Source organism: Carassius auratus, unplaced genomic scaffold, assembly GCF_003368295.1.
Source record: "Carassius auratus strain Wakin unplaced genomic scaffold, ASM336829v1 scaf_tig00026546, whole genome shotgun sequence".
NCBI lineage: Eukaryota > Metazoa > Chordata > Actinopteri > Cypriniformes > Cyprinidae > Carassius > Carassius auratus.
The window spans coordinates 1,037-18,582 of record NW_020525529.1 but is presented as its reverse complement, the minus strand read 5'-3'; the positions used below and the strand labels follow the sequence as shown (position 1 = coordinate 18,582).

The 17,546-nt window shown below is 36.1% G+C and overlaps 1 protein-coding gene across 1 annotated transcript in view; it reads left to right on the top strand.

Annotated features, from left to right (window-relative positions):
- LOC113078786 (membrane-associated guanylate kinase, WW and PDZ domain-containing protein 1-like) overlaps nucleotides 1–14,913 on the top strand; it is a 56,336-nt gene extending 41,423 nt beyond the window's left edge. The window contains exon 2 of the mRNA XM_026251082.1: nucleotides 14,206–14,913. Within this exon, the coding sequence (XP_026106867.1) occupies nucleotides 14,206–14,498 (293 nt within the window). The 3' untranslated portion in view covers nucleotides 14,499–14,913. The remainder of the gene's footprint in view (nucleotides 1–14,205) is intronic.
- Nucleotides 14,914–17,546: the final 2,633 nt, after the last annotated feature.

The window sequence follows — 17,546 nt, the reverse complement described above, 5'->3', positions numbered from 1 at the left end:
GACAAAGTTTCAAAAATTAAGTTGTATGTTTGAAGGAGTATTTCTGTTCCAAAAATACTACTTCCGGTTTGTCACAAGTTTCGGAAAGTTTTTTCTAGTATGGCTCTGTGTGACGTTAGATGGAGCGGAATTTCCTTATATGGGTCATGAGGGCACTTCTGCCGGAAGAGCGCGCGCTCTTCACTAGAGAAGAAGAAGAGCGCGCGCTCCCATATAGCACAGCACTGAGAGCACAACACACTTCACTGATCAGAGCGAGAGCGTCGCGAAATGTCCCAAAAGAAGTGTGTTTTTGGTTGCCAGGGCAAGACAACCCTGCACAGATTACCAAAAGAGAAACAGCATTAAGGGACCAGTGGATGGAGTTTATTTTTACAGAGCATCAACGGAGTTGTGCAAGTGTTTGTGTTTGTTCCCTGCATTTCGAAGATGCTTGTTTTACAACAAGGTCCAGTTTGACCCATGGATTTGCACATCGCTTATTTCTTAAGGATAATGCAGTCCCAACGAAAAAGGGTCACGATCGTGTGTTGGAACCGCAGGCGGTGAGTAAAACTGCTTAAAATATCTCTGTGTTGTTAACTTAGCTATCGGCGCGTAAGCACATCAAGTAAACAACATGCAATGTTGTCATCAAACTGCACTTTCCACATCTACAGCTTAAAAGAAAAAAAAAGACGACAACGAAAGTGGAACTTAGTCATTTTCCAAAACCGCCAAGCAAATATATACAGTTTCAGTACATACCACATAGAGACTGATTGCTGATGCTGTTCTTGTTCAATTTCAGCCTCTGGATCTGATTCTGGATCATAAATATACGCTGAATCTGACTGTTAGCCGTGGTTTGTTTTGGTTGGTTTTGTCCTCACAGTGTCACAGCTTCCAGACGTGCTCAACACAAAAGCCTACTGGCGCTCATGATTCTTTAGCTCCGTCCACACGTCACGCCTCCAGTCGGTCGTGTTTTTCCGGGAAAAATCGGTACAGACTATCTTTCTCTTATAAATATAATAAAAATAAAGACTTTTTGGATTTATGAAGGATGCAGTACTACTCTATAGGTACTCAAGATTAACAGGATATTGAGTGAAAACGAGCATTTCACCCCCCCCCCTTTAATTTATAAAAAATACATTAAAATGAAAGACATACTAAAATTAGTACACAGATTCAATGATATGACTTACGTCTCTTAAAATATCAGGTATCCTGATGCTTTTATGACAAGGCAAGGTTAGTTCACATTGTAATGCTTTGTGACCCACTAAAAACATCATATTCATTAGTTTTATATATATATATATATATAAAAAGTATTACAGTTCAGACGTTTTTTTAAATGCTTTTCAAAGACGTATCTTATACTCAACGAGGCTACATTTATTTGATCAAAATATAATAAAACTGCAATACTACAGTTGACAATAACTGTTTTCTATTTTAATATATTTGTAACATTTAAAAAATTTTTTCAAGATGAATTTTCATCTGCCATTACTCCATGATCAATTTAAATACAATATTATTTTTTTTAAGCGAAATAGACTTTTGAATGTTGGTGTATTTATTTAACATGCCTTGTAAAAAACAAATTAAGTGTAAGGGGGGAAAATTATTATTGTTATAACGTGTCTTTTTTTGTATGAAATGTTGTTATTATTATTATTTTATTAATGTATTTATATTTGAACTTTTGTTTTTGCAAATGATTTTTCATACCATATGAAACCATATCAAAGATAAAATCTTGATAGTATTCTAAATTAGAGTTTTTACAATCTTTATTGTTGACCCTCTTTTTATAATATATTGTTTACAACTTTTTGTATGGCACCCTATAGTATGCAAATAAAATAAGATCTGCCATATTCAGAGTTCAGACACACTTTCATTACACATTCATGTACCATAGTTTGTGAGAGGCTTAGTGCTACATTTTTGACTGATCTAGGATTTGAAGCTCTTTTTTTTTTTTATAGCTCATGCGATTTGGGTTGTATTTGCGGGGGGATCATTTTGTTTGTTTATAAGTCATATATTTCATTTACAACACAACACGAACCCAGCTGTGACGGTGTATGAATGTAACGTATGCTCTAGTATGTTGTGTAATGTCCTACAGTATGCTTTGCTCTAGAGGAGTGGATTTGGGCCACTGTTAGATTAGAGTGTCAAAGACTTGTTTGGGAAGGTGCCTAAGCTTGTGTTTATGATGTATGTGTTATGTATGCAATCTCTCTCTCTCTCTCTCTCTCTCACTGAGTGTAGTTAAATGTAGAAGAGTGGGGCAGTTGTGTGCATGCATTAGCGTTACTAAATATAGACCGAGGCAGATGTGGCGTGTGGAGGGAGGCCCTGATGTGGATAACATCACCTTGCCTGTCTCTGTCGCATGTAACATCCTGCTGGCTCGTGACTCAGCATCACCGCTGCAGAAACCAGGTCATGGCCATCGGCTCATGGGTCAACGCCAGCCTGAGGATAAGAGAATGACCGGAAAAGTCTGGAGGTGGATAGCAAAGGGGTTGTGGGAGTAAAATCCCACAATAGAGGCAGAGTTAGGTAGAGCCGTAGGGAGTGACAACAGTGAAGGAGTGAGTTTCTCCAGTTCATTCTTATTGCTCTGTATGCAACCTGAAACGTCCCATCTGGACTTTCTTAATAAATTACCCTTTATAAAGAAATTTCTCTGTAATTTACTGATTAACTATGCTGTTGTGGTCGTTAATTTCTTTCACATTACATAGAAAAAAACTATAGATGAAATGAGATGAAAAAATAATCTGAAATACATTTTTTGTCATTGCCTTGACAATGACTCGACACACTAGACTAGCAAATACCGTATGCAAATGTTTATATATTATATTATATATGTTATACTTTATAATTTTTCTTTCAATAGAGCATTACAAACAGCTCTTTCTGGGATCCTTGGTGTAATCAACACAATAGATGGATAAAATGTTTGGTGATGCATTATTATACATTAAACATACTTCGCTGTTTACAGCCATTCTGAATTAGTTGTGAGTTTTATTTTATTCTATTTTATTTAAATGTATTTTATTTACATGTAGTAAGTGTAGTGAATGTAGTTTTAAACAACTAAATGCAGTACTTAATTTTATTTTAGAATGTGGTGTTATTTTTACATTAGATTTTTTTTTTTGTTTTACGTAAAAATGAATTTATATTTCATTATTTTCATTTACTTCATTATTCTATTTCATGGTTTAATTTTTATTTTTTATTTAACCTTATTTTTTTATTTAAATTATTTTTATTTTCCAGGTGTTGTAGGCCTCTTTGTGTTGAACAAGTACATTTTTGTATCTAACTCATTATAGCAGAATGGAATAAATTGAATTTCAAATTAGTTAAATGCTTTAACTGAATTAAAATTGAGCATTGTAGTTTATTATTTCCATAAGATAATACATTAACTAGCCATGTTAACAAATAGATTTGGACCATATTCACACACGCCCCCTAGTGACGGGCTTGGAAAGATTTAAGATGGTGTTGGTGGTCTTGGCTCAGCTGGTTGCTATCTGCTTACTCACAGAGCCGTTCTCCTTGAGGCTCTATGAGGACGGCACATGCTTTATTTCATTATTTTGTTGCATCAGCATAATGAAAAATCATTGTGGTGAGTGAGAGTGAGACAGGTTGGTAGGGTTCCTGTTAGCATGGCTGGTGTGGTGCCACACTCCTCAAGTGTGTGTTGGTTGGGTGGAGGGGTGCCATATTGACTTTTGAGCGCACCCTGCTGCCATGTACATGGCGGGGGGACTGTCCCTGTGTGGGGTGTGAGTGGGTTATATCACAGAGGCTTTAATCAAACCCAGTGGTGGGGCAAGATCGAAACTGCAGCGAAGCGAGAGAGACATAGTGTGACGGAGGTTAAAAGAAAGTGACACATGCACCAAGATGATTAAAAAAGGAAGAGAAGGACACAGTAATGGATTGAGGGAACAATTCAAGTGAGGAGAAAGAAAGATGCCATGGAACAAAAGCAAGGCGGATGTTCAGAGGAAGGAAGGAGGGTGAGGATATGGCCTTCAACACTGCAAGCTCAACTCAGTGTTTTATTAGGAATGGAGCCTTTTGTTTCTGTCCAGTAGTCCTTTGCGTCATGGTTGGGCTGGAGAAAGGCTTTGGGTAGAGAAGGTGTAAAATGTGTATGATTTAGATTTTCAGTTCCCTAAAGGGTTTAAAAGTGCTATGTAGGTGTGTGTGAGATATTTAGGACCATGTGCTCATTTAAATGTTCAATAAGGAAAAGGATGGGATAGTTTTTATTTATTTATTTTTGTCCATTTCTGACACAATGTATTAACCTGGAGCAACAAGTAGATTTAATAATAAATAAAAAAAATGTAACAAATAAATACATTTAATTTCTTAAAAAAAGCAACAACGCTTTGAAAATACAAAAATAATGTAAATAATACCAATAAAGAACAATTTACAAATTTTTTTTTAAAACAAAATTAGAGCAAAACCTATTTAAACAAAACCTTGAACTTAAATTGAAATGTAAACAGAAAAAATGATTCAAAATATAAAATTTAAGTTTTAATATAAATGTTTATTTAGAGAGATTTTTAAACTATTGTTACACTTCTTGAAAACCCCTTTCTGTCTTTGACCCATAAATATATAAAATTGATTTTTTTTTTCAATTTGTGTGAGCGTTTGCTGCAACTTTGCGTGGTGTGAACTCTGGTCAGAGTTAGGTGTTTTTATTTTCCCATATTTTTATGAAAATAAAATGTATTAAATATTTATTCTGATTATATTTACAGTAGGGTCCACGTTCATTTTCAGCGTTTATTTGCGCATCTTCTCAGTTAACAACGGCTCTGTGTAGTAACAGCTGCTCTATGTGAAATCACGCACCTGAGGGAATTTACCAATGATTAGAGAACTGGCTTTACTGACGAGATGCGCATTAATGGTCGGCGATCGTGATCGGAGCAGCCCTAATTTACAAAGCCTGATGAATTAAATGAAAGCTTTAAAATATTCTTCATGATTTGACTTTAAAATATTGTTCTCTTGTGTCACAGACCATCTCAAAGTCACTGTTTCCACTGTAGACAGCTATATATATATTATATATATAAAAACAATGATTATTTTCCAGGCTAAAAATATCACTATTTATCCAAAACATACTTACATGTTTTAAAGTATTTATCCATCCACAGAATTCACACAATACTGTCTGAAAGCATATTGTGGCCTTTACTGCTCATGCCAATAGCACTTATACCCCCCACATTTCAGGACATTATCACCTTGCCCTCATAGCAAGCAGATATTATGGCAAACAAGCAAAGGACCAGTTAAGTACATTTTATAAGTGATAAGATGGAGATAGTTTAAATATTGCTGCACAAACACTGTGATCTTCACATTAATAATCAGAGAAAAAAAATATTTTATAGATCTATCCAGTCCAGTAAAACAAGACGTTGTGCTTCGAGGGAAGTTTGCAGGTTGTGTGAGTTTATGGCCAGGTAAATAGGCCTATTTGTTCAAATCTAGCATCTAATAGCATTGCAAGGCTGAACAATAGGACCCATTAGTTGTGTAAATAAATACTGATAAAAAAAAATGTACCGCCTGAATGCACTGTAAGTCACTTTGGATAAAAGCGTCTGCCAAATGCATAAATGTTAATTTAAATGCGGTTTTAGAGAGAGAGAGAGAAAAAAAAAAAAAACATGAGCAGCTTTATTTTAGTCAAGTTAAAACTGATGTTGTAATATTACAACAGTGTGCCTTACAGGGTTAATGAAGATCCCAGATGGGCACATTCGAAGACCCTGTAGATGATAAATGCATCCCAGGTCAATCTATTTCCACCTGCTTATACTGGCTGTCTTATAAATCTCCTTTTGTAATGTCCTGAAAGGGCCAGACTCCTGAAGCAGCTCTTAACACACATGTAAGGTTTGGCCTAGTGAGGAAACATTTGTAGGCAGACAAACAATGATGCTAAGCTGCTTTAACAGGCGTTTCTATCTAGCATAGAATGCAAGCTAGCAGTGTTAATAGGCTCTGCTAATTAATTGTGTTACTTCGCACCGGGTGTTCAGAGTCTTAATGCTTCTCAGTTAATCCTATCAGAAGGGTCTGATTTGTTTGGTGGCGTGAAAGTTTAATTTGGTTGTCTGATGCTTGAGTAGATTGAGTGAGAGAAGGGATATATATGTTTGTATGTATACATATATATGTGTGTGTATGTATATGCCTGAATGCGTTCACATTGACACTCTCAACCATAAAACACTCAGATAACCCCAACAGTCAAACACAAACACAGAGGCCAGCGAGGCTGAAAAGCCTGTCTGATACGATGTCTGCAGTCAGAGAGGACTAATATAAACGACAGCTCTATCTGATCAACACTGCATGTCTGAGATGAATCATTGGAGGCATATTTTCTGCCCAGAGTGCTGGGAATCGATAAAAGCAATCTGGAATGTGGTAAACAATTTCACTTGCTACTGCAGAGAGATGCGGCTGTAAAGTGTCTCTGTCTTTTTTATCTTGTATGGTCATTTCAAATCCTCAGGATGAACGCCGATAGGCTCCGATTGTCATAAATTTCAGCCAACAAAGCAGTATTTTCCTCCTGATAAATGAAGAGTTAACATGGCACTGTGACTGCACTTATATTACATATTACTGCTACATTAACACATTAAATGGTTCTATTTTTTATTATTATTATTATTATGTTTGAACATTAAGTAATTTAATTAATATAAAAAAATACCTAATTTGCCATTACTTTTTAATTATATAATAGTAATATATAATCACACTAAATATTAATCACACTTTTGGATTAATAATTAAAAATATATATTTTTCATGTTATTACAATGTGTGTTAGTTTTTATCGGATTATTCTGGGTTATTTTGTCCAGTAAATGCAACAGTGCCTAAATTTATTAGCCCCCCAAAAAGTTTAATGTACGTTAACTGTGTTGACTACAGTATTCACACACTCTTGGGTGCTGTGGTGGCATCATTTTATCCATTTATATTTTCACAATTCTGAAGTGATTCATAGAGTGCACAATTTGCTGTTTAAACAGGCAAACTGTAACTGCAGGTAAATGTTTGTGCTTGTTACCATTAACAACCAGTAGGGGGCGGCACACTTAAACATCAAAGCTGGATGAGTGCTGCTCTGACCAGCGTTGCCATGGCGACAAGACTCAGTGTGATACAGGCCAGGCGTAATGGCGGGAAACAGAGAGGGCAGTGTAGAGCTGAGCAAGAAACGAGAGCAGAATATCAAACAGATGCCTGTTTACAGACTTCATACCTGTTCTTCACACACTCTTGGACACATTAATCTCTATCTATCTATCTATCTATCTATCTATCTATCTATCTATCTATCTATCTATCTATCTATCTATCTATCTATCTATCTATCTATCTATCTATCTATCTATCTATCTATCTATCTATCTATCTATCTATCTATCTATCTATCTATCTTATGTCAGTATTTCATTACTTAAAAGACACAACAAAATGTTAATATGAACGTACAAAGTTGTTTTTTGTTCTGATAATGTCTCATATCTATCTTCCCCCCTTGTATGACTTTGTGTACTGTGTTAGATTAACTGGAACTTGTCCTACCACTTAAGTATCATTGCTCTTTTGTTTAATTGCTTCTATTGTCCTTTTTTTTTTAAGTGTCTGCTAAATGATTCAATGTAAATCATAATTCAGTAGCTCTCCATACACTTTTAACCTGAAATCTGTTCAGATGGAAATGGATCGGGAATTTACACTGGACCAGATGCCTTTCCTGATTTCAGAAAACTTCTGCACGCTACCGGTTAGACTGTGTGTGTCAGACGCTTTCTTTACTCATATATCAGGCTCCAGTTCTTTTTCAAAAGCCTTTCTGAACAAAGTTATATTTCCTGCTTTCATGCTCAGGCAATGAAAAATGTCCAGAAGTAGCTTGACTCCAAAGAATATGTGCAAATCTGACAGTTCTTTCATTTTCCTTCGCCAAAGCCAAGCGAGTAAAACAAGCCTCCGTTCAGTTCCTGGATTTAATAACTCTGGGCTGGCGTCAGCTGGCAGTGATGTTTCTGAGTGGTACCAGGTCCTGTATTCACACACACATGCACACACTCACCGTTCTGAATGCCGGATGCTTCATCTGATCCAGTAATCTCTTCTAAACGCACTGTGCTTTAGTTTATTCTGATGGGCATTGAGTTCCAGCAGGTAATTGGCTACTGAGACCGTTGTCTTACACACTTGTGTAAATGCAGATGCACACATGCTGGAATCAATCCAGCGTGCTTTGTCTGTTTTGTTTAGTGGGCGCTCGCAGTTGGGAGCTTATCGGTATCTCTGCCAGGTGCAGTTGATTCAGTAACAATTTGTTTTCTAATTATCTATTTTAGGAGGGATTTGGGGTTCGGACACCAAATGGTGTCCCCCTATACGCAGACCTGCATGCATTAATATATACACAGACTTGAAGAGTGATTTATTCTTCTCTCTGCTCTACCAGTGGAAGAGTAAAATACCAATGAAGACTCAGTGCTGGCTCTTGTTCATCTTCACACAGGATTATGGACACTAAGCAAAAAGAAAGCAGTCAGCTATGTAAGATAAGATGTGCACCATTGGGCCGTTGTAATTTCTGTCTAAAGGGTCTGCATAAATCAGTCAGCAAAATGAAGAAGAATGCCGTCCTCACAACAGATATCATACAGCTGTTTGAAAACTGCAGGATGAGTTGAGTGCCCCCCAAAAAATTCAGTACCAATAATTCACTTAAATCCTTTGTGTTCTGGAGTCATTTTGCTGAGTTTTGTATATTTACTTTGATTTTGTGGTTGTGCTGCGATTTGAATAATAAAGTTATTATTGGTTTTAAGATATGCTGCTCCCTCTGTTTGAAAAATATCTTGTAATCATATTTTCTTTTCAAAACACTTGTTTCTCGAAAAGGTGCTTTTAGAGCCATTCTTTACTCTGCACTAAATCCATTTCCATATCACTTGCAACACACATAATAATATTATATCTTGGCTAATCTACTCGCTGCATGTAAAAAGTGCATTGTCTGTGTAAAATGACACCCTGAACATTTTTTTTATACTTTTCTTATTTTTATTTCATCAGAACAAATAATGCACAGTAATTCAAGACTCTTTGCTCTTTGGAAAATTCTCTGCTGATCACTAACATTCTCATCAAGCCAAACTGACAAATCGACTACTTATTTGATTGATCTCGAATAATATCAGTAAAAGAAAATGCATATGCATGTATGATTCTGAACATGCAGTTCCAGAAAAAAATTTAGTTTTAGTTATATATATATATATAGTCTCTCTTTTTTATTTCTGTTTATTAGATTATTTATTTTCAATTTTACACTTAGACATTTAGTTTTAATTACAGTATTGTTCAAAATAATAGCAGTACAATGTGACTAACCAGAATAATCAAGGTTTTTCGTATATTTTTTTATTGCTACGTGGCAAACAAGTTACCAGTAGGTTCAGTAGATTCTCAGAAAACAAATGAGACCCAGCATTCATGATATGCACGCTCTTAAGGCTGTGCAATTGGGCAATTAGTTGAAATAGTTGAAAGGGGTGTGTTCAAAAAAATAGCAGTGTGGCATTCAATCACTGAGGTCATCAATTTTGTGAAGAAACAGGTGTGAATCAGGTGGCCCCTATTTAAGGATGAAGCCAACACTTGTTGAACATGCATTTGAAAGCTGAGGAAAATGGGTCGTTCAAGACATTGTTCAGAAGAACAGCGTACTTTGATTAAAAAGTTGATTAGAGAGGGGAAAACCTATAAAGAGGTGCAAAAAATGATAGGCTGTTCAGCTAAAATGATCTCCAATGCCTTAAAATGGAGAGCAAAACCAGAGAGACGTGGAAGAAAACGGAAGACAACCATCAAAATGGATAGAAGAATAACCAGAATGGCAAAGGCTCAGCCAATGATCACCTCCAGGATGATCAAAGACAGTCTGGAGTTACCTGTAAGTACTGTGACAGTTAGAAGACGTCTGTGTGAAGCTAATCTATTTTCAAGAATCCCCCGCAAAGTCCCTCTGTTAAAAAAAAGGCATGTGCAGAAGAGGTTACAATTTGCCAAAGAACACATCAACTGGCCTAAAGAGAAATGGAGGAACATTTTGTGGACTGATGAGAGTAAAATTGTTCTTTCTGGGTCCAAGGGCCACAGGCAGTTTGTGAGACGACCCCCAAACTCTGAATTCAAGCCACAGTACACAGTGAAGACAGTGAAGCATGGAGGTGCAAGCATCATGATATGGGCATGTTTCTCCTACTATGGTGTTGGGCCTATTTATCGCATACCAGGGATCATGGATCAGTTTGCATATGTTAAAATACTTGAAGAGGTCATGTTGCCCTATGCTGAAGAGGACATGCCCTTGAAATGGTTGTTTCAACAAGACAATGACCCAAAACACACTAGCAAACGGGCAAAGTCTTGGTTCCAAACCAACAAAATTAATGTTATGGAGTGGCCAGCCCAATCTCCAGACTTTAATCCAATTGAGAACTTGTGGGGTGATATCAAAAATGCTGTTTCTGAAGCAAAACCAAGAAATGTGAATGAATTGTGGAATGTTGTTAAAGAATCATGGAGTGGAATAACAGCTGAGAGGTGCCACAAGTTGGTTGACTCCATGCCACACAGATGTCAAGCAGTTTTAAAAAACTGTGGTCATACAACTAAATATTAGTTTAGTGATTCACAGGATTGCTAAATCCCAGAAAAAAAAAATGTTTGTACAAAATAGTTTTGAGTTTGTACAGTCAAAGGTAGACACTGCTATTTTTTTGAACACACCCCTTTCAACTAATTGCCCAATTGCACAGCCTTAAGAGCGTGCATATCATGAATGCTGGGTCTTGTTTGTTTTCTGACAATCTACTGAACCTACTGGTAACTTGTTTGCCACGTAGCAATAAAAAATATACTAAAAACCTTGATTATTCTGGTTAGACACATTGTACTGCTATTATTTTGAACAATACTGTACTGTCATAACAGAATTTTGGCATCTGTCTGTAGTACAGTCTTTTTGTTTTTACATCCCTTTCTTAGACTCATCTCTGAAGGGCAAGATCTTAGATCTCATCTGGGTTTTCAAGCATTTAAAAAAAAAAATAATAATAATAATAAAAAAAAATATTTTTTTTTTATTTATTTTTTACCATTGTTGAAGTTGAGTCCGACCAGTAAGCAGCTAATTGGAATAAAGTGAGTTTGGGATGATGGATGGGGGTGGGTGTATAGTCTGGCTGCTGTAGGTTTGAGTAATGACTCACAACCTGTTGCAGGGATTAATTCACAGCGGTATGCCACGGCGTTAACATCAACGCCAGACTGCACACACCAACTCAACAGGAATTTCACACTCGCACATTATTCCCATTTTAGTTCTGAAAAAAAAACAGTCTAATGGGTTTCGCATCAAAGTGTATTTTTAGACTTGGATGTGGCTAGATTAAGAAACAATCCTCCAGAGGTTCAGTTAGAAAAGAAAAGCTCTTTTCTGACCTTCTAGCTTGAACATTGCCTGGCAGAGCTGTTACTTGTTCATCAGCTAATTGTACAGCCTGCTCAACATGGTGGCAGTAACACAAACTGTGCCTTAAATGTACGTCTTTCCTCAATGCAATGTGTGCAACAATATCTGCTGCGTTTTGAATCTGTTTATATTACATGAAAATCCTTGCATTTTACTAAACAACTGTAAACGTTCTGGATTCATAGACCACAATGTTATCCGTGTGTAATTTTCAAAATTCAAAAATGAAAAGTATGCATGTATAGATCATTCACAATGTAATCAATAGCATGCATTTATGGAATTGATCTGGTGAATTTCCATTTCGTGCTGATTTTAAAGATTCATAAAGGCTCTGGATTTGTAGACCGCGATATTAAGTCCATAACCATTTTTTTGTGGTTATTATTATTTGTTTGAATACATTATGATGAGAGTAAGTGAAGGAGTACTGAATTAATTTTATAGAAGAGGACAAAGAGATTCCAATTCCCTGTAGAACCTGAAACTCATTCTCCAAGCAAAAATGAAAATAGTTTGTATCGTTTCTGCAAAATGATTATCTGTTTCAGGGAAAATTGCTGTAAGTGCTCAGTTATAAAAGCAAGTGTTTGTTGAGTTTTTCCATTTGAATAGGCTGTTTACATCCTGTTATGCTGACTTTTGAGTGGTTAAACTGTTTTGATCTCATTTGATGGTTAATTAAAATTTATTTATTCCTTAAGTTTACAAAGATAAACCTGATTCTATACAAAACACTGGAGAAACGGCATTAGATATCCCAGTGCATTAATGACAAGATGATGTTTCTAAACTGGGATCAAGCATTAGATTTAGAAATGACTGTGAAAAATTGCTATTCTTTTAGTACACAAAATTATGAACATACGTTTTTGCATCTACTATGCATCCTCAAGGAGCCCGGATCGGCATAAACTTTACAGTAGATTATTAACTCACAGTCTGTGCTGGTTTATGTCTTTCTTAGAAAATGTTCAAGGGCAGAGGGTGGCATTTGAGACTTGCAGCAACGAGTATCGCCAAGGCAACCAATTATGTATGTTCATAAAGTTTTAAAATGCAGTTTCATTTGATCAACGACAGACTACAGCGCGAGCGAAAGAGAAACTGATGACATCATTAGGCCTTAATGAGACTGTCCATTCAAAGAATTCTCCAGAAATGCAATATTCCCATTAATCCGGTAAAGGGAAGTCCCTGGAGTCACGTGTACATGTGAGAAATGTTGAGACGACTGATCTGGCATTGTTGCAGGCACCCAGCGGACCCACATTAACACATAAACAGCTTTTGGCTATTGGCATCTCTTTGAAATGGTGCTGGGTAAGCGATCTGTGTCTTCTTAACAGATGGTGGAGCTGAGGGTGGGAAATGTTTCACATGGCCCACTCTATTGCTTGCACTGGGTCGAGGTGGCAGCCAGGTATCCCCATGAGTGTGAATGGAGGTGTGCTACTATGTGTTAATGTCTCACACCCTTGCGCCACAATTAATGTTTACGAATGCGTTTCATTTGTCATTGATTACGGATTGAGAAACATAGGTACTAGATTTACTTGATCCAAACATCCTGCAACTAAATTGTAAACCATTCTAAGAATAGGTGTTTTTTATGTTTTGAAAGAAGTCTCTAATGCTCACCAATGCTGTTGTGAAATATTCTAACAGTTTACAAGAACTGTTTTATATTTATTGTTTATTTAAAATGTAATTATTTTCTGTGATGTCGAAGCTGAATTTACAGCATCATTACTCTAATTTCTTCTATTTCACATGATCTTTCAGAAATAATTTTAATATGCTGATGAAACATGCTCAAGAAACATGCCTTATTATTAATGTTTAAAACTGCTGAATATTTTTTGTCGAAATGTACTATTTTTTAAAAAATTCTTTAATGACTAGAAAACACCATTTATTTGAATTTTGAAATGTTTTTAAGGCATTCTTGCTGAATAAAAGTATTAATTTATTTCAAAAAGTATTATAACCCCAAACTTTTGAACAGTACTGTGCACTCATTAGCATCTCCTACATCTAGAAGATATCCTCCTCTTCCATTTGCTCTCCAAAATTTTATTAACTGCGACCAATTGAGACCACTGACAAGTATGCAAGTTAGTTTTTCTTGAATACATTGCATTAAATACAGTATTCTCAGCGCCATGCTATACACTCTCACAAAAGCTGTCAAAAGCCATCACTGGAATGGGACCTTTTCAAAAGAAACATCTTTGTACCTAAAGTTTCCAAATGTACATATCATTGACTCAAGTCTACATATTAGTACCTAAAAGTTATAACGTGTAACTTTTGAAAAGGTACCGCCCCAGTGACAACTTTTGTAGCTTTATTTTTAAGAGTGTAGGAACATCCCAAATCCTCTTCATATCACAAATATGTACGTGCTATAATTATTTTAGCCACGCACAGGAAGTTTTATCCATTTGTGATATAAACATTGAGTCAGAAACAGACTACGCAGCTACAGATATCTGCCGAGTCTGTACATGATTGAGAATCAATAACATGTTCCTTTTGTTTTGCAGGAAATAAACTCAATAAAGACCTGAAACACTACCTGAGCCAAAGGTTTCCGAAATCCTCTGCTGACTACGAGCTTCAGCAAACCATACGTGACAACCTCTACCGCCACGCTGTGCCTTGTGAGTACACTTATTCTCTATACTGTACACTGCTGTATGTTGCCCTACTTCATTCTTTTGCTAAGTTCATGTGCAGAAGCTGTGTGAGCCTCAAAGTGAAGGCTGGACTGTTTGTTCTGAGGCAGTGGAAGGAGGACACGTCAATATTTAAAGAAATCCTCCTTTTGATTGTGTAGGTGGCAGCCATGTTCCTGGAGAGGTGTGATGAAATAGTGTGTGTGTTTTTTTTTTTATCCTTGTAGAGGAAGAGAGTATTGGACATATGTGCAGTTGAGTAGACGTGCTTCGATTCTATAAGACCGATGTTTCTAGAAGTCCAGAGATTTTCCCTTGTGTGCATCCGTCTATAGAAACAGGCAGAGATTTTCATGTATTTTAAAGAGGTAACGCTGCAACTGTGTGTGTATAGAAAATAGACCTTTTCATATGTGCACATGCTACCAGTTACATTTAAATAATTTGACGCTAAAGCTCTGCTGCAAAACCTAGTAAACTGCCTACCTGCATCATAGACATCATCAAAGCTGTTCTAAAAAGTAGGAAGCAACATTGTTCTTTTGGTATTATCAATGATTAATCCCAGAAGGTATTGAAAGGAAACACTGTAGAAAAAATGTTTCTGCAATTAGTAATAATAACTTAAATAGCCAACTTAACTAAATTAGACAAACGTTAACTAAACTTATATGTTAAGTCTGGCATGAACACGTAATTATTTTTCAGAAACAACACATATATTAACATGAATTTTTTGTTACATTTTAAGCTGTCATAACTTATCCTAGAAATATTTTTACATTAAATGCACTGCAAGGAAAAAACTTTATATTTTTTGTCGCTATAGTATACATTGACAATAGGTCATGCAGTAGTTAACATTAAATAACCATGAACAATATTTTACAGAAATTATTTTAAATCTTATTTTATTTTAATCTTTCCATACACTACCATTTAAGTACCATTTGCTTTTTCTCAGCAAGGATACATTTTACTTATCGAGAGTGACCAGTAAAGACATTTATCATTTTACAAAAGATTTATATTTTTAAATTAATGCTCTTCATTTGAACTTTCTATTCATTAAATAATCCTGTAGAAAGAAAAAATGGTTTTCAGTATGAAATAAATGCTTCTTGAACAACAATCTGAAAATTTATGAAGATTCGCTCGTGTGAAGACTATAGTATTGGGTGAAAATTCAGTTTTTGCCCATTTATTACTTTTTAATTACATTTTAAAATCAATTAAAATAGAAGAAGTTATAGTATGTTCATTGTTAGTTCATCGTACCTTATTAATGTTAATAATCTTAGCAAAATCATCACAGACAAAGTGAGAGAAATATTGATTGTAATTATACACTTTTTTTATTTTACTTGATACTTTTTTTATTTTATTTAGTATAAGAGTTTGACAAAAGAGAACTCCAGCTTTCCATTAGCAAGAAACAGCAAGGCAGCTCTCTGGGTTCTTTTTTTTTTTTTTTCTACAGCTTTGCTGACATTCTGCTTTGTGCATAAAATAGTTTTGATAAGTCATAATATTTGTAGCAGCACTTCCAATGCTGTCTAGTTGAAAGGAAAACCCCCACTCAGCTTTAAACTGTTTGGATGGTGAGTTTTGCATCATCTTCTGGTTAATAGAGCTATAGACAGTCTCAAACGAAACACACTGATATGACAGAAAGTGAGTGGCTGTGTGGTGTGTGTGTGTTTGAGAATGATTGACAGACATGACTGGAGCTGGAGGGACAGATGGGAAGGAAAGACAGATAGTAGTGGGCTCCATCTCTTTTCTCTACTTCATCACTGTTTCATGGATAACAAAAACATAGCAGTAGCCTCCCAGAAATCAAAGCCATCCATATGTGTGTGTACCCTGAAAAACTAAAATCATTGGCTTAATTATGAAGTGAGCCATTTCTGCCGTTATTAGCATCAAACTGAATTGGTTTGATTGAACAATGGGAGACAGAGAGAGCGTTTGGGTTTCGTTTATGAACCGTTATTGTTACTGAAATTGTATGCTTCACCTTTAAAGACATGATATTTAGATCGTTGGCATTGAGGACAGATGAGACATGTGAAGGAGGTCATCTATGTGAAACTAGAGCGGGGGGATGTGTCCCAGATGCTCCAGAATCAACTTCTAAAGCAGTTCAGCGTTTGCGAGTATCCATATAACACCAGTTCATGCTGATCAGGGGTCAAAATGTATCTGTCGTAACTTGATAAACAAGATGATAGGAGTGACTGGAGATGATCTAGATCACATGATATGTAGAAAATGGGAATTTGGCTTTGGATCTGGTCAACCACTTCAGTAGGAAAACTGATCATAACCAGTTTAAAGCCAGTTACACACTGTACAGTTTTTCCACAAATTTGACCCAAGGCAGTGTGTACACAACGCTTCAAAAGTTTGAGGTTTGTAAATGTTTATTTTCACTAAGACTGCATTTATTTGATAAAAGATAAAAACTATTCATGTGATGGCAAAAGCAGAATTTTCAGCAGGCATTACTCCAGTCTACAGTGTCACGCGATTCTTCAGAAATCATTCTAATATGCTGAAACATGTCTTATTTTTGTGGAAACCATTGTATATTTTGATGGTTTTGATGAAATGTTAGTTATTTATATAATATTTGTATAATATAATTTATTGTCTTCATAGATCGATTTAGAAAGGTTGGTTCCAGCAAGATGCAAACATGTCTTGAAGAAAGCATGTGCGTTTAATGAGGTTTAATGGAGCATCTTGCTGTCAATTACCTGCTGATTTTACATGACGTGATGCTGGTGAACATGACAGCATTGAGTCAAGATTGATCAGAGCTTGTGAATGTGAGGCTGGCTGTTGGGATGTGTGTGAGGGGTCAGTTGGTTCTTATGCATGAGGAATTTTGGAAGGGGTGCAGCTGTCTCTTTTGTGCAATGATGGCCCGAGCAGATAGTTGCCTCACCAGGTGGCCAGTGGCTGGGAGTGTGTGTGTGTGTGTGTGTGTTGTGTGTGTTTGTGTTGGGGGTATAATGGCCGGCTGGAGAAGAGTGACAATAAAGGCATGTGACCCTGAGACAGGACTGCATGGCACTAATAACAATATAGATACAGAGGCTTTCATTATAGATACAGAGGATTCAGCTGTCATTAATGTATGTCTTCCATGACTAGTGCCTCTCAAACTGAGTTCAAGTGGTAACACTTATGTATTTATTTAT